We start from the raw sequence: 20,576 nt of genomic DNA, 5'->3' as shown, positions 1-20,576 counted from the left end.
TATTTGATAACCATCCCTTTGTATATAGTCTTGTATTAGGTTAGAACCTTCTTATTTAGACAAAAGGGGGAAATGTAGTGGGTAGCCATTCCGACTCCCATTAAGGCTTTGGTAATGGTCACGCCTACAAGGCGGGGCTGAGAGAGGACCCTGAAGACCCGAGATCCGGATTTGCTGGCTCTCTTGGTTCCAGGACCCTGGTCGCTGGAGGTAGACCGAGCAGAGTTCTCCAGAGAACACCGCCGGACTGCAACACACCTTTCCCAGACCCTGTTATCTGTCCCTTAATTTGTGAGTTACCCCACAAAATAAACCTCCCTTTTTAACTTCGTGGAGTGGCCTTAATAATTTCACCAATAGTCCTTGGTGCCCCTCGACACCCAGATGTCGCTGTCTCTGCCCTCCTCCTCAGTTCCAGCCAGGGCTGAGAATGGTCTGTGCTCCTGGGCCTCACGAAGGAGAGGACACTTTCCATCCCATGCCTGCCTGTGGCGGCCTTGGCTGCAGTTCCAGACAAGGCCACCAAGAGGCCAAGCTCTGAGCCTCTGGAACACCAGACGCAGGTGGAGAACAGATGAGACATCTTCTGTCACCTCCACAGATCCAAGTCCTCACCTAAAGAACTTCTCAAGCTTTGCACCCGCTGTTCCCCTAACTATCAACGCCCTCCCTTTTATCGGGCTGTTGATCCCCTACCCGCCCTACAAGATCCAGTGCAAAAACTGCTCCAAAGCCAATCTGTGCCGTGGCACAAATTACCCGGAATCATCTCTCTACCTCTGTTCCTCATGTTTGACTCACTTCCGTGCTTTTGTTGTATCTTTATATCCCTCTGCCTTGCGTGAAAGGGACAAGCCGGGAAGTCATTGCTGGGGCCTGCCTGTCCCAAGCTCCTTGCTTGCGGGCACCTCTCCCCAGCTCCTAGTCCCCCAACATTCATTCCCACTTACTCCTCTGCAGAAACCAGGACGCCAGGATCAGAAGGCCCAAAGACCCAAGAGTCTAGAGCACAGAGTGAACTGCGCTCCCCGGCGAGGCCAGCCAGGCGTGGAGACAGGTGCGCACCGGAGCGCACAGCCTGCAAGTGGCAGTGGGCATCGCCACGCGGTCAGGGAGTCAAGGACTCTGGGTGTCCCCACAGTGGCTTCCTGGGTGCCCACCCGGCCGCATCTCCCAACCCAGGTCTCTTGAATTCCGGGAGCGGGGAGGGGGAGGCGGGGTGGGACCCCCTCGACCCGCCCTAGGTCCGCCCTCGAGGCGCCGAAGCCTCAGCCCCGCCCTCCACCCCGCCCCCTCCCGGGTCCTTAGGTCCCCGCCGGCAGCCCGCACCCTGCGACAGGTGAGCGCGACGCAGTGGAGCGCGCTCGGGCCCCAGTGTCCTCACCATGGGCAACAGCGAGGGCCGCAGCGACTTCGAGTGGGTCTACAGCGACCAGCCACACACGCAGCGGCGCAAGGAGATGCTCGGTGAGCGCGTGCGACCATAGCCGGGGACCCAGGGGCCGCAGCGGGATGGGGGGACAGTAGGGGAGCTGATCAGCACGTGCCGCGGCTTCTTCACCCACAACCAATAGGCACTTGCTGTGCGCAGACCCCCTTGCGTCTCGGCCAAGCCTGTCCACGGGGAATACGCGAGCTCGGGCGATACACCCTCTCGGGAAGCGCGAGACCCGAGGATCCCAGCGGTAAAATGCGGCTCTCCTGCAGCAGACCGCCGAGAGGTCATTTCCCTGGGTGGGCCCCATCCTGCGGACTCCACGAGATTGACTGACAGGCGTCTCGGGCTCCGCAGGTGGAGGGTGCGTGATAGGAGTGCCTTCTTCCTATCCCCATGCCTCCCTGCGTCCGGATGCTTCTTGCAACTCTTACTTCCCCCAGCTCACTTTGGAAACTGTCTCATCGGATTGGCGGTGCTGTTTCCCGTGGGTTTAACTGACATTTACTCGATGATCGGCTTCCGTTTTCCTCGCCGGTGGTATCCCGGCTGGTGTCCAGGTCTCTAGCTGTCTTTGGCCAGGTCTTGACCTGTTGGGTCTTTTTCTTAGGGTTTTTATTTTTGACATCTTCCTGACGTGCGCCTAACTGTGGAGCTTCTGACTTTTACATCTTTCAAACTCGGGGTGCACCTGGGCTGCTGTAGCTGCAGTTTAGGGGCTCAGGGCCTGGAAATTGTCCTGTGGGTTTGTATCTTGTGGTTGTCTCCGACACATCTGAGTAGGCCATCCTCCCTTCTTGTGTGAACTTGGCAGGCACTCCTGCCACAAGAGGAGGGCAGGTGCCTTGGCTGAGGCGCTGATGGTGCTAAGGCTAGAGCAGGAGCCCCCTAGCCCCTCCGCTTGCCCCCCATCTTCTCTTCCTGAGTTCTCCGGGCATCAGGCCTTAGGTAGAGAGGACCTGTGAGCAGAGACACACATGGCAGCTGTGTGTCCCTGCCCACAGGTGCTCATGGAGTCCAGGCAGACTGCACCTGTAAACCAACCCCCCCCCCCCCCCCCCCCCCCCCCCCCTCGCCCCCACGCCTGTGTCCCCGCCCCCATCTGTAAAATGGTGTGGTTGCTGCCTGCCTGGTAGAGAGAATAAGGCAGGCTCCCTGAGGGATGAGAGCCAGTAAGGTTGTCTGGGACTCTGGTATACATGGCAAGGACCTCCCTCCCTCCTCGATGCACAAGTGGGCTTCAAACTTGTGATCCTGTTCTCTGCCTTCCTAGCACTGGAATTACAGGCACTTACCACCACACCCAGAATTTATGGGGTGCTGGGGAATCAACCCAGGGCTTTGCACACACTAAGCAACCCTCTACCAGCTGAGCCACAGCCCAACCCTAAACATCTCTAACCAGAGAAACCATGGATGCTGGAACACATCCTGATTTCCTAGAGAGATTGGTGGGGGAAAGGCAGCAGGGCAGAGGCCTTGGGGAGTTGAGGGGGGACACTCTGGCCCAGGTACAGCAAGAGAGCTGTTATCTTCAGGGAGCTTCACGGATGCCCCTGGTCTGGGGACTGTGGCTTCCTGATACCTGCCCAGTTTGTGCTGGTGACTTGGGATGTGTGTTCTTCTATCTGCTTAGGTTCTGGTCTTTCCTGCATTGACCAACCTCCAACCTCCAGGAAGCACTCCACCCCACCCCACTGGCTGCTCTGACGTCAGGTGCAGGCTCTCTCAGCTCTGCCTCTCCAGCTCCATTGCCCAAGCTCTGGGCTCAGCAGCAGCAGTTTAGTGGCTGGCAGGAAGGCAGATCCCATGGTCAGGATTCCAAGAGTCACTTGTGAGTTAAGGGTGAGTCAGTTGAAGCTTGGGCAAGAGAGAAAGCTGAAGGTAAAGCCTTCCTTAAGAAGCTGTGGTTCAGATTTGGGAGGTGATGTGTGAAGCATTCAGACCAGGATCCCCACAGACAGAAGCTGTTATCATTTTCAACCTCCCGCAGAGAGGGCTGGCAACTCACTGAGGATGGAGTGCAGAAGCCCCCATCGCTTCTTCCCCCAGCCTCGGGGGAATCCTGCACACAATTGCTGTCTCTTTTCAGAAGTCAAGTGTCAATCAGAGATGAGGAGTGATTTGCCCTGTGCCGAATAGTCCAGAGGCCACTGAGGCCTGGATTGCTCAGGTCCATTTGTAGTTCATACAGCTGGCTGGTAGCTACATCAAGCTCTGGGCCTGACAGGTGTTCGGTTAAGACTGTAATCTCCCAATCAGCTCCCAGGAAGTCATTGCTAGGAGTTGGCCCCAGGTATTCTGCGATAAGACCAAAGTCCACCCCTTGTTGCTGCCTAGGATGAGGACATGTTCTCCTGGCACAGTCCTAAGAAAAAAAAGGTTCATGGTAGTGTCTCAGGCCAGGGTAGGCAGGAAGCTGATCCATTACACACTGAGCCAGGCCCAGGAACACAAGCTTGGGTTTTGTTTTGTTTTGTTTTTAAATAAATAGCTTTGTAGTTTTGTTTGCTTTTTAAAAACATATGAAAGCAAGGTACGTGTACACACACACACACACACACACACACACACACACACACACGGGAAACCAGGAAATAAAAGTCAGTGGTTGGATTGTTTGCTTAGGAGAGGCCAGGCTGTGACTTCTCTTGGTGGCGATGGCCTTTGGGAAGATCAGAAGACCCAAATGCCGCCAGAGAGTCTAGGGCACAGAGTGAGCTGCCAGGGGAAGGCGAGGCTTTGGTCACCCAGCCAGGGACATGCAGACTCCAGGGTGACTGGCAGGAAGCCTGCCTCTTGCTGGGCTATGCAAGGATCTGGTTGAGTCTATAGTCTCCTCTGCCAGGCAGGGTCTGAGATTACAAGAGAGGGGTCTGCCTGCCTTCCTGCCCATCTGTGTGGCTAACTTCAGTACCAGAGTCTCCTTGGGGGCCCAGTGTTTTTTGCCCAGTTATAGGACCATAGTTTTGTGGTCAGAGGTAGTGTTGTGCTGAGGGGCAGGCATGTATAGTGCTGCGCTAGGCAGGAATAGGAAAATGGGATGTGGGGATCGGGCCCCCGCAATGCAGGAGGTGGTGGCCCTGATGTTCCAGTGCTGAACTCTGGCCTCTGCTCTGGCCTATTAGAGATACCCAGACACTGACCCTGCAACTCTTCTCTGTGTTTTGCCTTCTTCCCAATCTGGAAGGCCCAGGCAACTTCCTGGCCTTTGTAAGCATTGTTCTGTGCTGGCCTGATTATTTTTGTGGCGCTGGGGATGGAACTTAGGACCTGGCATACACTAGGCCGACACCAGGACCCTCCCATCCCCAGCTAGACATCTTCTCCTTCTCCTCCCTCCTCCTTTTTTGGTTTTTAAGACAGGGTTTCTCTTTGTAGCTTTGGCTGTTCGGGCTGGCCTCAAACTCAGAGATCCACCTGCTTCTGCCCCCCCAGTGCCAGCTAGGTTTAGTTTTCTTCCCTTTTTATCAACTGACTTAGTGTGTATTCTTCAGGTCTTAGCTTCAAATATTCCAAAGAAAATTCTGGCAACACATGCACAAGTATGTACACAGATGCACACACAAATGCATGTGTGCACACGGGCATATGGTAAATGGGAAACCACATTTACTCTCTAGAAGGCATTGAAAGCCCCTAGTTGAGGCCATTTACCAATTTCTGGAACTGTTTTCATCGTGGCTGGCTCCTGGGTGCATCCCTGGAGTAGAGCTGGGGACAAGATTCTCACTCTGGTTCCTGTGCCCAGGAGCCATGAGAGTCAACCCACATGCCACCATCCCTCCCCTGTCACGTTCCCCTCCCCCGCTCTCCTCTAGGGTGCCACACCCTCTACCTTTGTAACTCTGCACTGGACTTTCCCATTCAATGCTCAACTGTGTCTGGTGCCCAGTGGCTCTGGGATTTGGGGAAACAGAAGCAATAGATCCTCTAAACACCATGGCCACCCCTAGCCAAAGGCAACCGGGATCAGCCTAGGTGCCAGATGCACGATCAGGTGATGGTCACTTCCTTGTTTTTATCGTGTCCTCATGTAGCCGAGAGGCGAGGGAGCACTCTGGTCTGCTGTGTGAGGGAGCATTCTGGTCTATTGCCTGTCTACTGACCCCATAACAAGGGACCCACCTTGTGATTTAATCACCCCACTTCCTAACTGGTCATGTGGAGATCTGAGTTTGGGCTGCCTGAGTTCCACTCAGATGGAACACTGTCTCCACGTCTCCAACATACCTTGCTAGCATGGCTCACATGTTCTGGGACACGGCACTTAGCCTGTCTTAATGCCATGTTCTTTAGTATTTAACAGCCTTATGGAGGTATATTAACATGTCATGTGAGACCTTTATTTTAAGGCCACACTCCAGGGGTCCTGAGTTTGTATCATGACCTAACCTTCTATTGCTGCGAACACTAGTTAGGGTCTGAGGCCATTCCCACCCCCAACTACCTTGACATCTTCAGTGGGTAAGTTTCAGTACAAGGGTCCAGCACAGTTTGGCCTTCTCACAGCCCCTTAGCCAGGACACACTATGTGCCCTGTATGAGCTCACATGCCTTTCCCCAGTTCTAAGATGGAGCTTCCTCTCTCATCAGTTGGGGATCCCCAGACACCTGTATCCAAATCCACCACCAAGACACAAAGCAGGTCCAACAAGTGGCAAGTGAGGAGGTAAGGTAGATGTGAGACTCAGGAAGATACTCCGGACCATTGTTGATGTCTTGTGCTGTGGGGGTCTCCCAGAGGCCGCTGACAAGCTAGGGCAGGGCCAGGCTTGTCTGTGGCTCAGAAACTGGGCTGGAAAAGATCAAATAGTGGAGAGACATCCTCACATTCTGAGGTAGAGCTTGGAAGACGTCACCTAGGAAGGCTCCGGGTATCTAAATGAGAGGCTGGTCCACTGTGGAGGGGTAGACCTGGTGGGACTATGTTCATTTGAGCCTATGGTCACTAGGGGGCATCATCCCCACTAAGCAGTTTGTTGGTGGGAGGGGGGAGCTGAACTGCTGGAGGATCCCAGGACACAGAAGCCAAGATCATTGCCCCTAGCCAGACTGGTCTTGTGCACTACTTACCTCGCTGGGAAGGGGGTGGGAGAATCCTGTCCTGAATGGTGTTGATGCCAGGCGGGGAGGGGAGAGACGTGATGGTTTCAGAATGGAAGTGATGGGAAGTCTTCCCGGTGGGACCCTACTGCAGACCAAAGAGAGCGAGGGGTCGCCATCTCCATGGGTCAGTGGGGAGGAGAGCTGGAGTAGCCTGCAGCTGGCAGCCTGCTCCCTTGACCAGCTCTTGACTCTGTTCCCTGACAACACAGTTGACAAAACAGGAGAATTTCTGGAAAAACCAAGGCTTCCTCAGAGGTACAGGTTAAGAGTGTCTTGTGGCTGGGTGATGGTGGCGGTGGTGGCGGCGGCAGCGACTGTGCACACCTTTAATCCCAGCACTCCAGAGGCAGAGGCAGGTGGATCTCTGTGAGTTCAAGGCAAGCCTGCTCTGTAGAGCAAGTTCCAGGACAGCCAGAGCTACACAGAGAAACCTTGAGGATGGGGTTGTCACCATAGGCTCTGGGTCCTTAAGAACAAGTGACTAGGGCTGGAGAGATGGCTCAGCGGTGAAGAACACTGGCTGCTCTTCCAGAGGTCCTGAGTTCAATCCCCAGCAACCACATGGTGGCTCACAACCATCCATGATGAGATCTGGTGCCCTCTTCTGGCCTGCAGTCATACATGTAGGCAGAACACTGTATATATAATAAATCAATCTTAAAAAAAAAAAAAGGAAAAAAAAAAAAAAGAACAAGTGACTAACACATGTAGGTGGCAAATCTGGGGCATTTAGGTCAGGCCTCCTTAAACCCAGTGGCCAGGGACCCCTAGGGAAGATGCCACCTACATGTGTTCCTAGTTCTGTGGGCTGTCAGGGAAAGCATATCAGAGTGGGATGGAGAAGGCAGCCCAAGAGAGAGGGGGCACTGGCTTGAGTCTGAGAATGCTTGGCTGTGGCGCTCTAGATGGTTGTCAAGGCTGCCCTCCAGGTCATGGAGCAGAGTAGAGAACTCTTGAGACATGCATAAGGTATCCAGGCTAGAGGCTCAGTGGGCTAGAGGATGGATACTGCCCGTGTCCACCGAGAGAAGACCTCAGCGGCTTACCCATTGGATGGAGGGCTGCACAGAGTCTGTCAGGAGGCAGCTCAGGGTGTCAGGATGAGCTAGGGAGGGGACACTGTCCTTCCATGTGGGGTGTTTCTCAGGTCCCCCCGGTGGGACCTGAGGCGGAGGAGGGCCAGCTACGCGTGCAGCTGAGTCACTGGGATCTGTTGGGGTGGTGAGAGGAGCAGAGGGCCTGGGCAGAGGGGAGGGAGGGAGGGGCCATTGAGCATCAGCCCTGTTTTAATTAGGTTTCTATTTAGGTTTCTTATTAGGTTTCTATTGAAACACCACAAAAGCAAGTTGGGGAGGAAAGGGTTTGTTTGGCTTACACTTCAACATTGTTGTTCATCACTGAAGGAAGTCAGGACAGGAACTCAAACAAGGCAGGATCCTGGAGGCAGGTGCTGACACAGAGACCACGGAGGGGAGCTGCTTACTGGCTTGCTTCACATGGTTTGCTCAGCCTGTTTTTCTTTCTTTCTTTTTTTTTAATTAATTTATTTATATCATGTATATGACTGCTCTACATGTACACCTTTATGACAGAAGAAGACATCAAATCCCACTACAGATTGTTGTGAGCCACCATGTAATTGCTGAGAGTTGAACTCAGGACCTCTGGAACAGCAATCACTCTCAACCACTGAGCCATCTCTTCAGCCCATGGGCTGGGCCCTCCCCCATTGATCATTAAATGAGAAAACGCCTTACACCTGGATCTCATGGCGGCATTTCCTCAGCTGAGGCTCCTTCCCCGATGACTAGCTTGTATCAAGTTGACACACAGAACCAGCCAGGACAACTGACTGACTCCTTGTCAGCTTGACACACAAACACTATTAAGCCATATCTCTTCCTTTATTATTCATCTCCAAGACCTCACACTAAAATCAGTCTTTAAAATTTCAGTCCAATCTTTTTTTAAAAGTTCAAGCCTTTCATCTGTGAGCCCCTTTAAAAATAAAATTCAATACCTTCTTAAAAAGGGAAGAACCAGGGCACCATCACACTCTGAACCAAGCAAAACCAAATTTCAATGGTATAAATAACTCAATGCCCAATTATCTGGGATCCACTTGCAATCTTCGGGACTCCTGCAAATAGCTTGGGTCACTCCCCCAGCCCCACCCTACACAGGCACACACAGATTGTCTTCTAGACTCCATCAGGTTCCATTTCAATGCTGCTGCTGTTCTTGGAGGTCTTCCCATGGTACTGGCATCTCCAAAACCCTGGGGTCTTAGGCTGCACCTAGGCTGCACTTTCACCAATAGCCTCTCATAGGCTCTCTTCACAGTGCCAAGCCTCAACTCCTTTGCATGAATGACCCCTTCAGTCCTGGACCTTCAATTGCCACTCAGCCTGTACCTTCACCAATGGCTTTTTTTTTTCCTCTCACAGTGCCAAGTTTCAGCTGCTTTCCATGACACCTTTATGCCTTCAAAACCAGTACCACCTGGGTGGCTCTTACCCATTGCCAAGTCTGGCTGCTAGCATGAGGTACAACCTTGGCCACCTCTGGAACACTGTAATTGGATATTTCTCTCCCACCTGCCAGTTCCCAAATACCTGGCAGCTGCTTCCCAAATTACCACACAAAGTCTTATATTAATTATAAACGTTTTGCCAATAGCTCAGGCTTATTACTAACTAGCTCTTACATTTTAAGTTGACCCATATTTCTATTTATGCTTTGCCACGTGGCGGTACCTTTATTAGCATGCTGCTCCCTTTGCGTCTGGCTGGTGACTCCTGACGCTGCCCTTCTCCTTCCCAGCGTTCTCAGTTTGGCTCTCCTGTTCAACCTTATCCTGTTCAGCTACTGGCCAGTCAGCTTGTTTATTAAACCAATCACAGTGACAAATCTTCACAGTCTACAAGAGGATTATTCCACGGCAGAACACAGCATCTCTGTGCTTCCAGGAATCACTTCCCAGAAGATTTCACCTCAGTGATCCTGGTCTCTTCTTAACCACTGATAATTTCTTAGTTCCAGCCAACCAGCATCAAGAATTCTAGCAAAGCAAAATTTTGCTTTAGCAGCTCTGGTATCTTGTTAATCACAGCTGACTCTTCAATTTCAGCTAACCAGAAACACAGGCTCTTAACTCAGAATAACAAGTGGCCCTGATAGTCTTTAAACTTCCCTCTGAAACTTCACAAGTCAGGTCTCCATCTTCTGCGTGGCTCTCAACATTCTTATCTTCCAGGCTCCTAAAGAACATCCCACATAGCTCTTAATACTCAATGGCTCTTCTGGCCCCAAATTCCAAAGTCCTTCCATAATCCTCCTCCAAAACACGGTCAGGTCTGTCACAGCAATACCCCACTTATAGTACCAATTTGCTTAGGGTTGCTATTGCTTTGATGAAATACCATGACCAAAAAGCAAGTTGGGGAGGAAAGGGTTTATTTGTCTTACATTGCTATTCATCACCGAAGTAAATCAGGACAGGAACTCAAATAGGGCAGTAACCTAGAGGCAGGAGCTGATGCAGAGGCCATGGAGGAGTGACGTTTACTGGCTTGCTTCACATGGCTTGCTCAGCCTGCTTTCTTACAGAACCCAGGACCAACAGTCCAGAAATGGCACCACCCACCATGGGCTGGGCCCTCCCACATTGATCATTAAATGAGAAAATGCTTTACACCTGGATTTCGTGGTAGAAGCATTTCCTCAGCTGAGGCTCCTTCCTCTGATGACTCTAGCTTGTGTCAAGTTGACACACAAAACTAGCCAGTACAAGCCCATAGTCACCACTGCTAGGCTGTGTCCTCAGGTGTATCCCAAATGTGCCAGTTTATATCTAAGCTAAGGCCTGGGCCCTGCTGTCCTGGAATTCACCTGTTGGGGCTCACCTGATACAGGTGTGGCTGGACCTGCCCTCTTGCGCTGATGCTTGGCTCCCTTCCAAGGGGAAGCAAGGGCAGTTGCCTTCTGAAAATCCTTAGCTGGAGCTAGTGGGTTCTTGGGTAAGAGAGAGGGAGGCTGGCTGCTTTCCGAGGGGGGCTGAGTGGGTGAAGCAAGTACACAGAGGCCACCCATGGGAGACTGGGAAGCTGGTGGCATGCACAGATGCAGACACTTTGCATGTGATTTTCCTGGTGGGGACAAAGCCTTCCTGCAGATGTCCCTATTCTGTCATGAAGACATGCCACCTTCTCCATGGTCCTGGGTTCCCTTCCATTTTCTGGTAGCACTGAGGCACTCCCTGGTGGTGTCCTAACTCTGGCTCTGAACCTGTCCTCATACCCCCCAACTCCCAGGTAGCGGCAGGCACATCAGCCCCTCCAGTGGAAGACCAGAATGTGGCTCACATATCGGTTGTGTCCTATGTGTCCAGAACCACTCCTCTACTGGGTCCAGAGGGATGATGCTGGCTTACCAGGACTGGTGAGCAGCAGGGTCCTCAGAGGCTAGGCCATGCTTGGCTGGCCTCTGTCTCAAGGCTGGGAGGAGGAGGAGGTCCTGAATGGAGTCCCCAGTTTTGGGTGTGTGCCACTTCACAGTATCCTTAGCTCTCTCTGGACATTAGCATTCTGGCCCAGTCCTACTGGGCTGAAATCCACATCAGCAGGGTTATGTTCCTTCTGGAAGCTCCATGGGGGAGCAGGTTCCCGTGTCTTCCCTGGCTTCTGGAGTTACCCACCTTCTTCACAGGACTTCCTGTCTGTTCCAAGACAGGTGGCTTCTCTCCACATGCCTCACTTAGCCCTTGGCTCCCAGCTTGGCTCTTACATGCCTGGGGAGCCTTGTGATGACTTTGATGACACATGTGCCTCTTCTTGACCTTTTTTAACCTAAGGTGGTCACAGGGTGTGGTGTTAGCATGTGGGCATTTTGAGGGTTGTAGTATTCTGCTCACCACTGGTGCTAAATTGTCTCTCCATTTGAAAATAGAGACAGTCTGCCTGGGGGCAGCTTGGTCTCCTAGTGCCCAGGTTCTCCCAGGAAGCTGGGGATAGGGATTAAGTAACTGTGGACAGGGTTGAAAGGAAATATTTAATACCCTGATGTAAAATGCCCAGGCTCATCACACCACACACTACCATGAACATCAACAAGCAGCCCCTGGCAGCCTGCCTGAGCTTGGCCCTGAAATCTCTTAGGTAGCTAGCAAGGCCTTATCTCAGGACCATGCCAGATTGCTCAGGTGACGTATTTGGGAGCTGGCATTCTTTTTTGTTGTTGTTTTTCTTTCTCTGAGGCAGGGTTTCTCTGCAGCTTTGGAGCCTGTCCTGGACTAGCTTTGTAGACTAGGCTGGCCTCAAACTCACAGAGATCCACCTGCCTCTGCCTCCTGAGTGCTGGGATTACAGGCATGCCACCACCGTCCAGCCAGAAGGTGGAATTCTTAAACAGTGGGGATTTCAGTTTTGCTTTGTCTAATGGTCTGGAACTCCTGGAACCTCCTGCCTCAGCTCCTGAGTGGATGGGACCATAGGCATGATTATGTGTGTCTCCCAATGTAATGTTCTCTATGTTTTCTCTATGTTTCTCTCTCTCTCTCTCTCTCTCTCTCTCTCTCTCTCTCTCTCTCTCTCTCTCTCTCTCTCTCCCTCTCCCTCTCCCTCTCCCTCTCCCTCTCCCTCTCCCTCTTCCTCTCCCCATCTCTTCCTTTCCTTTTTTTCTTTGAGACAGGGTTTCTCTGTGTTTCTCTAGATGTCCTGGAACTTACTCTGTAGACCAGGCTGGCCTCAAACTCAGAGATCTGCCTGCCTCTGCCTCCTGAGTGCTGAGATCAAAGGCATAAGCCAACACTGTCTGGCCAAACATTCTTCTCTTGTGGTAAAACACACACACACACACACACACACACACACAATGATTTGCCTACTTATTTATTTATACATGGTCTTTATTTATACAAGGCCCAGGCTACCTCAAACTCACTATGTCGACAATATCTTGAACTTTTGATCCTCTTGACTCTACTCCCAAGTGCTGAGATTACAGGTGTATGTCAACATACTTCTTTTCATGCAGTGCTGGGAATGAATCCAGGGCTTTGTGTTACACTTGACAACTGAAATGCCACTTTGGGCATGTAAGCTGGGGGCATTAATGACAGTCACATGCTATATAGCCATCACCGCTGTTCACAGTGTCTTGCCAGTTCCAGTCAAGGCCACAGCCCCTGCTATGGTCCTAGGAAACCCTCTCTACAGGTCATCCCTGGGCAAGGCAAGTTGAGGTCACTGTCTACTCAGAGTGGCGCTGATGCTGAGGACTGGTGCTATTTAACTGAGGTGCCCTAGGTGGCCTGGCTGGCCAAGTTTCCCCATCTGCAGGATAGTGCTGGCCCCATCTCTGGGATGCCTGTCCTTGTCCAAGGAGCCAACAGAGTAGACCTTGGGGCTATCTGTCACCCTGAGTTTTTGATGACTCTCTGTTCCTGGATACAGCACTTACTGTCTGACCAGAAGCTGCCACCTCCTTCATCAGTGGTTTCTAGAAGGCACAGCTGTCTTGCCTAAATGTGTTATTATTCTGTCTGTCCTTCCTTCCTTGTCCTTCTTGGCTTGGATAACTCCCACATGTACCATTTGTTCCTTTTCAGAAAACAAAATACAAAAAGCACGAACCTTCTATACAGGGGCAGACACTCGCTGCCCTGAAAAGACAGATGGCATTTTGTTAGTTTCTCTGCAGTGCTTATTTGTTTTAGGGACTGCCCCCAAGCCATGCCTCACCGCCCCAAGTGGCTGACAAGTTTGGGAGTGACCAGTCCACACTGTCCCTCTCTGGCAAGTACCTAGTCGCACATGACATGGACCCATGTTTACTGAAACACTGGGGGCCAGGTGGCTTGTGGCTCTGATGCTACTTTGGTTTCCAACAGAGCATTATCTTTTTCTTTTTTTTCTTTTTGGCTTTTCAAGACAGGGTTTCTCCGTGTAATTTTGGTGCCTGTCCTGGATATCTCTCTGTGGACCAGGCTGGCCCCAAACTCACAGAGATCCGCCTGGCTCTGCCTTCCGAGTGCTGGGATTAGAGTCGTGTGCCACCGCCACCCGCCTGTACCATTATATTTGTGTGACCTGTTGTGACACCGGCACTTTATTTAGGCTGGTGGCAAATTCCCCCACCCAGTCTCTTCCTGAAGGTGGTCAGAGGTAGGAGATCCTGTGCACACCACAGTCCAGGCTGCAACTCTTCCAAGACACAAAGTATTGGGATAGCATGCCTTTCCAAGACCCTTGAGGGTAGGGGGTGGAGTCCTGATTACTTTTAGGGCACTGCTGAGGACTGAAGATGGGGGATGACAGGATGAGATCCAATACATGTCAAGCCACTCATCATTCTTGTCTTCCCTGTAGCCAAGTACCCAGCCATCAAGGCCCTGATGCGGCCAGACCCCCACCTCAAATGGACAGTGCTGGGGATGGTATTGGTGCAGTTGCTGGCCTGCTGGCTGGTGCGGGGACTCTCTTGGCGATGGCTGCTATTCTGGGCCTATGCCTTCGGTGGCTGCATCAACCACTCGCTGACGTTGGCCATCCACGACATCTCACACAATACTGCCTTTGGCACAAACTTTGCGTCCCGCAACCGCTGGTTTGCCATCTTCGCGAATCTGCCCATTGGCGTACCCTATGCCACATCCTTCAAAAAGTACCATGTGGACCACCATCGTTACCTGGGTGGCGATGGGCTGGACGTGGACATTCCCTCGAACTTTGAAGGCTGGTTCTTCTGTACCCCGGCCCGCAAGCTGCTCTGGCTGGTGCTACAGCCTTTCTTCTACTCCTTACGGCCTCTCTGTGTGAACCCCAAGGTGGTGACCCGTATGGAGATGCTCAATACCCTGGTGCAGCTGGCAGTCGACATGACCATTTTTGCCCTCTGGGGGATCAAACCCATAGTCTACCTTCTAGCCAGCTCCTTCCTGGGCCTGGGCCTACACCCTATCTCTGGCCATTTTGTGGCTGAGCATTATATGTTCACGAAGGGGTATGAGACTTACTCCTACTATGGGCCCCTCAACTGGATCACCTTCAATGTGGGCTACCACATGGAGCACCATGACTTCCCCAGCATCCCCGGCTGCTACCTGCCACTGGTAAGTGCTCAGCCTAGGCTCAGCGGGCAAGGGAGGAATGAGGAGGAAAGAGAAGGGCTCTGCCATTCCTAGGCTGACTTTACTTTGTGTGTTGGTAAGGGGATGGCTCCTCACTTTTGGAGTGCCTGCCTGGAGGTGGAGGCGGCAGATCTAGATAAGACAGTGTCTCAAGGCAGATGCAGGTTAGCCCATCCTGCATCCCTACTCCAGTACTTGGCCCGTACTTGGGCTTCCTTTTCTGTATCAGTGGACACCATGTAAAGCACTCTGCTTTCTGTCTCTTGCCTGTTGCTGCTCACTCCTGTCCCAGGCAAGTAGCAGTATGGGCACACTGCTCCCAGCCTGGAGCTGGCCAGACAGCAGAGGTATAGTCTCATCCTTACAACCTATGGGGACCGGCTGTAGCTACAGAGGTGGGGTGGCTGAGGTGGAGGGGTGAAGGCTGAAATACAGGAACAGGAGGCCTTGAATGCCAATGGCTGTGGCATTATATAGGTGTGGCAAGGGCCAGCAGTGGGGGAGGGTTCTCATTCCTGAGTATGTTTGTGTATGTCCTTCTTGTGTGCCCAGGGTGTGTGTGTGTGTGTGTGTGTGTGTGTGTGTGTGTGTGTGTGTGTGTGTGTGCATGCTTGCCCAGTGTGCATACATTACTGGTCTGGGTGACTTTGGATTTTTCCCAATGCTGTGCTCATGCAACCAATGAAGCTGCCCCTTCCACGAATGCTACACTCCAATGTACATTTGAGAAGGCAGAGGTTAAAAGGGATAGCATGTTTCAGAGGCCAGGCTTGAGTCTATGGAGGCCGCCTCTGATGGGCAGGTGCAGTCTTCATAGAGCAAGCACCTGCTGTGGGCTGGAGGGGAGGCTGCCTGCTGGACCCATTTCAGATGTGGAGCAGTGCCTTCCCTGGGGAGGTGGGAGGATGAGCTCCACAGCAATGTGGTGTTCTGGTTACAGGTGCTGTGGCCGGAACACTCCCCGGGGAAGAGGTAGACACTGCATATCAGGTCAGGATAAAGGCTGGGTGTGCAGACACGGATTGGGTGAGGAAGCAGTAAAAGCTGAAGCCCAGAGCCTGGCAGAGCATAGGATGCCAGGGTGAGGAGGGAGGGTGTTATTCAAGGCCAGTGGGTGCAGGCCTCAGAACTGCAGGATCGGGATGGACCCACCTTGACCTTTTGGATTAAAAAGTTGGTGGGTTCTTAGGTGGGGCACTCAGGCTGTGCTGCCTTCCCTACTGGGGCCTCCTTCACTTGCAGCTGGTATGTGCATGTGTGTGTGTGTGTGTGTGTGTGTGTGTGTGCACTCACAGTATGTGTGCTAGGTGCAGCCTTGACCCCAGCCCCTCTCCACAGGTGCGGAAGATTGCGCCCGAATACTACGACCACCTGCCGCAGCACCACTCCTGGGTGAAGGTGCTTTGGGACTTTGTATTTGAGGACTCTCTGGGGCCCTACTCCAGGGTTAAGCGCAAGTATAAGCTGGCAGAGGACCGCCTGTGAGCCCTGCCAGCCAGCAGTCCTGAGTGGGCAGTTCCACGCCTCTGGCCCCCACTTCCGTGGCCAGAGCCACAGAACATCTGTGCTACATCAGCTCCTGCAGTCTAGGCTGCCTCTGGCTCTGTTGGGCCCAGCAACAGGGGATGCAGGCTATGGTTGGAGTGACCAGGCTTACCTAATCTCTCTGGGCCTTCCCTCTGACTAGGATACTCGGTGTCTGTGGTCCCAAGGAGCTGGTTTCTCTGTTCTTGTACCCTAGATTAAACCTAACTTTTGTCTTTATAGTCAATGTGTTGTCCTTCTTTCGGGCAGAATGGAGTCCTGGCCTGAACCTGGGCTCTCAGAGAATGAGGCCTAAATCCAGGTGGGTGAAGGTCAGCCCCATGACTGTGTCTAGAAGGGTGTGTCCCTGAGGCCTCTGCCACCATGGAGAAGCCTCTAGATACAGACTGCAGAAGGTCCCTCCAAGCCACAGGACAGCTCTACTTTAGGTCCTTTGACCTGTGAAACCATCCTGAGCTTGGACAGGGTCAGGCTAGCAGCATGGGGTTCGTCTCCCCCCATGCTACATGGAACTGGCACCCAAGTCAGATGGCTGACTGGGCAGTGTTTTTGTGTTATGTGAACTGGGAGTGGGTCATAAATACTGATGTGATGGCATAGCTGTGACTAGAGAGGCAGCTTTGGTTAGTGACCTGGTTAGGGGCTGGGCCATAGTGGGTCCTGGTGTTCAGAGCAGGTAGCAGCTGGGAGGGTCCCTTGGCAGACAGGGACAAGAGTGGGCCTAACCGTACAGCTCCCACTGCATCCTGAGGCTTGTACGAGGCTTGGCCAATGACACCACCACAGAGGCAGCCAGGGAAGGAGGGTGTGCTACAGCCCTTGCCCCATGCCTGGGAGTGGCCCTGTGTTCCAGGGACAGGTGTCTCTGAATAGTGACTCTGTTGAGATGACTTAGAAGACCTGGTCTAAGAACTTCCGAGACACGAGGACTTTGAGATAAGGCAGGTGGCTTCTTCCTGTGCACACAAGCTACTCCAGGGGTTGAGGGGACTCCCAGTGAGGCCAGCTGCCACCCACGGCCTTGGCTGAGCCCCACTGCACCTGGCCCACCAGCCTCCTTCCTGCAGATAGTGCCATAGGCTGTGTTGAGACCTCCCCTCATGTCAGAGGTCTGGGGCTAAGGGAACCTCTGAAGGAGTTGTGATTAGGCTATGCTGAGGACATTCTGGGAGAGGCTGGGAGGTCTGGGTAGGAGGGCTGTAGCAAAGTACCTCTCAAGTATATGGAGTGTACTGCCTTGGCCAAGCCCAACAATCACATTCCTGGCTTTTAGGGTGATTGGAACTCAACGATATGGAATGTGCCAAGGATCTCACCCCATCCCTTCCTACCCAGTACTCAGCACTGAGCACACCAGTAGGCATTCTGCTCTATGATCCTGGTGACTATGGGAGGTCATAGGCTCTCTGTAGCTACAATGAAGATTAAGTGCTGGGACTTCCCTAGGTTGCCATGGATCGTTCTCAGCTCCCTGAGCCCTGGGCCCACTTCCAGCACTTGACAGGCAGATTGCACATGGAACCCTTGAATCCAGGGCATTACAGTCAGACCCTGGGGCTATATGGCTCTCCACAGGTAGGACCTGAGCTCAGCTCCACATGTAGGAGATGCCTGGTGGCCTGGCCATACTCTTGGGTCCTGGGGATGTTCTGATGGGGTCCAGCTGCTCTCTGATGTCCCTCTTGTTCTCTTTAGTCCTGTACACTCTTGTCTGGGTACTCACTGTAAAAAGGCACCCCACCAAGGCAGCCAAGAGCCGGCGCATGAGAGAGCAAGCCGGAGCCTGAGTGTGGACAGTGAACGGTTTATTTATTATCGTGTGGACATAACACGCACTGCGTGGACAGACTGAAACACCATGGCTGCTGGGTCTGAGCTGTATTCTGACAGCTCTGTGGTGTGGGAAGGCCACACTGTACCCAGCTGTTCACTGCCAGCTGAGGAGCTAACAGTGTCACCTAGGAGAAAACTTGGAAGCCATCTAATAAAGCAGGTGATTTTGGGGTGTTCTCTCTATAAACCAAAGAAATGTACACTTAAATAAGCAAATATAAAATACAAAAAAGAATAGACCCGGTGTTCTGTGTCAGATACGCTAAAAATCCAGGAGTTGAAGTCTGTTTCCTCATTTTAATATTGTATCACAGGTTGAGACTTAAGCACATCCAACTTCCGCAGGCTCGCCGTGTGCTGGGGCCAGCACGGCTCCTGGCGATCCTCCAGGGCTGGCGCCATCTTACGTGGTGCTGATCCCACTTAGCTCCTGCCTGATGGCTAAGGGCAGGACAAGGAGAGGGAGGTTCAGTGTAGCAGGGAAGCACCCTGTTCAGGCTGCCAGAGACCACACATGGGCTAGAGGTTCACCAGCAGGGCAGCTTTGACACATCTTTGGGGGAGATAACCCAGACCTCATGTGCTTCTGCCCCTAATGACAGACTTGAAAAAGCCAAAGGCTGGCTATACCTTGCTTCAGAGCTTCCTTGGGGTGCTGTGGGAGGGACTCAGGTCTTCCTAGAGTCTGACAGGTAAGTACCCACATCTGCTCAGAGGCCCTGAGTCCCCCCCCCCCCCCACACACACACACAAGATGGAAGCTGGCACAGCCTGTCTAGAGAGTGTGGTCCAGCAGGAGTCTGGCCACAGAGCTGTAGACTGTGCTGGTGCCATGGCCCAGCCTTTCTCCTCTAGGGCTGGCTCTCTTCTGCCTGCTTGAGACTCGTTACGCCTTCCCAGACTGTTCGCTCTTCCTCTGGCCTTCATCCTGTCTCTTCCCCAGATCTGGGCTCCCTTCTCTGAGCTCCCCTCCCTTCCCTCTTCCTTCACAGGCCTCTGGTACCCTCACAGTGGACACACCTGACTGGAGCCAACAGCCAGAGAAGGGCCACAGTTAAGTGATAGGGTCTTTGCAGGCCAGCACCCTCACGCTTTCCTGCAGGCTCTTAGCACGGACCTACATGATGATGGCAGGCAGTGAATGAAGCTAGGCTCTCACTACTGCCTGTCTCTTCCCAGGCAGCTCTCTTGAAGACAGTTTGACTATACTTGGGGTTTCTGACTATTTTCCCCAAGTGCCAGAAGGGAGCCCCCCAAGACTGGAACTGTGGGGCAGCAGTAAGGCAGTGAACTGCCCCACAGTTGTGCTGTCTCCTTCCCTGAATCATGAACACTCCCAGACTTGTCCTCTGGTGGGACTGGACTGACAGAAATGGTGGTCTCTGTGGCCAAGGAGTGTAGCTATTACGGCTATTGGCTGCTATTGGCTTCCAGGTCTCAGCAGCACCTCTGTGCACATCTTCCCTGTGGGAGCCTGCTGTTAGCTGCCCCTCTGGCTGCACAGGTCTTTCTAGCTCGGGTCACTGCTGACAGCCTGGGCACTAGTGATAGGTGGGGGTGGGTGGGTACAGGCTGTGCCCGAGCCAGCTCCTTAAAGGCCCTGGTGGGGACAGATGTGATGTGAGCATCACAGTTGTCCTTTCTGGAGCCAGGGGCTCCCTAGACAGGGTCATGCAGGCTGTGAAGGAGTCAGGCACTCTCTAGAGACAGCAGTGACAGGAAGACTGGACAGGCAATAGACTAGGAAGGGACAGAAACTTGGAGGGTGTCTCCAAGCCCACCCTCTCCTCCACAGGGTGATCTTCTGGGAGGAAGCTGAGGCAAGGAAGACCTCAGACACAGAACCACACCCTAGGGAGAGGTGCATTCTCAGTGATCCACTTCACTTTTCTGAGCCCCAGTTTCCACAGCTACAGATGGAGTGAGTGTGGGATGGTGGGGGTACAGTGAGCTCATCCCTGGCTGGAGTAGCCCCCACTCACCATCAATGATCTCCTCTTTTACCTTGTGGAGCTCTCGAACCACCTCCTCCAGGATCTCCTGCTGGGCAGAATCTCAGAGTGAAGAGACAGACGCTGACTCTAGGGGACACACTGCAGGGGTCTCGCCCTCAGCCAGGCCCTGCTCTCAACACCCCTCAGTCATGATGGAGGGGCCCAGAGACAGGCTGCAGTGCTCAGGCACTCCCTTTTCCTCCACTGGCCAGCTTCCTGCCTTTGTGGCAGTCAAGCATGGGACTCACTGGCTGGAGAGAGTCCCCAGCCTGTTGCATGCTACTGGCTCTCACCTGTTTCATCCTGTCCAAATCTAAGGCATCCAGGCCCACGTCATTTCCACTCCCGGCAGGCTTCACCCTGGAAGAAGAATGGTAGGTGAGGAGGGTGGGTGCTGGGGTCTATAGGCACCCATGCTGGGAAGCTTGAGGTGTCAGAGACCCCTGCTTAGGGTCCAAGAACCACCGGCTCTCCAGCCCTTCTGCTGTAGGGTTGCTGGGAAAGGATGTCTTGTCCTTTAAAGGTCTCCTCA

At 53.0% G+C, this 20,576-nt stretch overlaps 2 protein-coding genes across 5 annotated transcripts in view; one reads left to right on the top strand and one right to left on the bottom strand.

Moving 5' to 3' along the window:
• Positions 1-1,314: 1,314 nt before the first annotated feature.
• Positions 1,315-16,436, top strand: Degs2 (delta 4-desaturase, sphingolipid 2). Its single transcript, XM_036206156.1, has 3 exons — positions 1,315-1,467; positions 13,912-14,654; positions 16,011-16,436. Exons 1-3 carry the CDS (start codon positions 1,386-1,388, stop codon positions 16,155-16,157), a joined length of 972 nt encoding a protein of 323 aa, XP_036062049.1. The 5' UTR covers positions 1,315-1,385; the 3' UTR covers positions 16,158-16,436.
• A 1,569-nt stretch (positions 16,437-18,005) lies between these two features.
• Evl (Enah/Vasp-like) overlaps positions 18,006-20,576 on the bottom strand; it is a 150,765-nt gene continuing 148,194 nt past the window's right edge. For all 4 annotated transcript variants that reach the window (XM_036205990.1, XM_036205991.1, XM_036205988.1 and 1 more), the window contains 3 exons: positions 20,338-20,404; positions 20,033-20,090; positions 18,006-18,491 (listed from right to left, as the gene is read on the bottom strand). In XM_036205990.1, the coding sequence (XP_036061883.1) occupies positions 18,454-18,491; positions 20,033-20,090; positions 20,338-20,404 (163 nt within the window). In that variant the 3' untranslated portion in view covers positions 18,006-18,453. The remainder of the gene's footprint in view (positions 18,492-20,032; positions 20,091-20,337; positions 20,405-20,576) is intronic.

Source organism: Onychomys torridus, chromosome 14 (genome assembly GCF_903995425.1).
Source record: "Onychomys torridus chromosome 14, mOncTor1.1, whole genome shotgun sequence".
In the NCBI taxonomy this organism is placed as follows: domain Eukaryota; kingdom Metazoa; phylum Chordata; class Mammalia; order Rodentia; family Cricetidae; genus Onychomys; species Onychomys torridus.
Note: the sequence above shows the minus strand (reverse complement) of the source record. Positions and strands in the feature narration are given on the sequence as shown.

Excerpts from the sequence above, each read along its gene's own strand:
- Degs2 (XM_036206156.1), top strand. The coding sequence starts at position 1,386 with ATGGGCAACAGCGAGGGCCGCAGCGACTTCGAGTGGGTCTACAGCGAC. Across the intron at positions 1,468-13,911 it reads GCGGCGCAAGGAGATGCTCG|CCAAGTACCCAGCCATCAAG; the intron begins GTGAGCGCGTGC and ends TCTTCCCTGTAG. Across the intron at positions 14,655-16,010 it reads CCGGCTGCTACCTGCCACTG|GTGCGGAAGATTGCGCCCGA; the intron begins GTAAGTGCTCAG and ends CCCTCTCCACAG.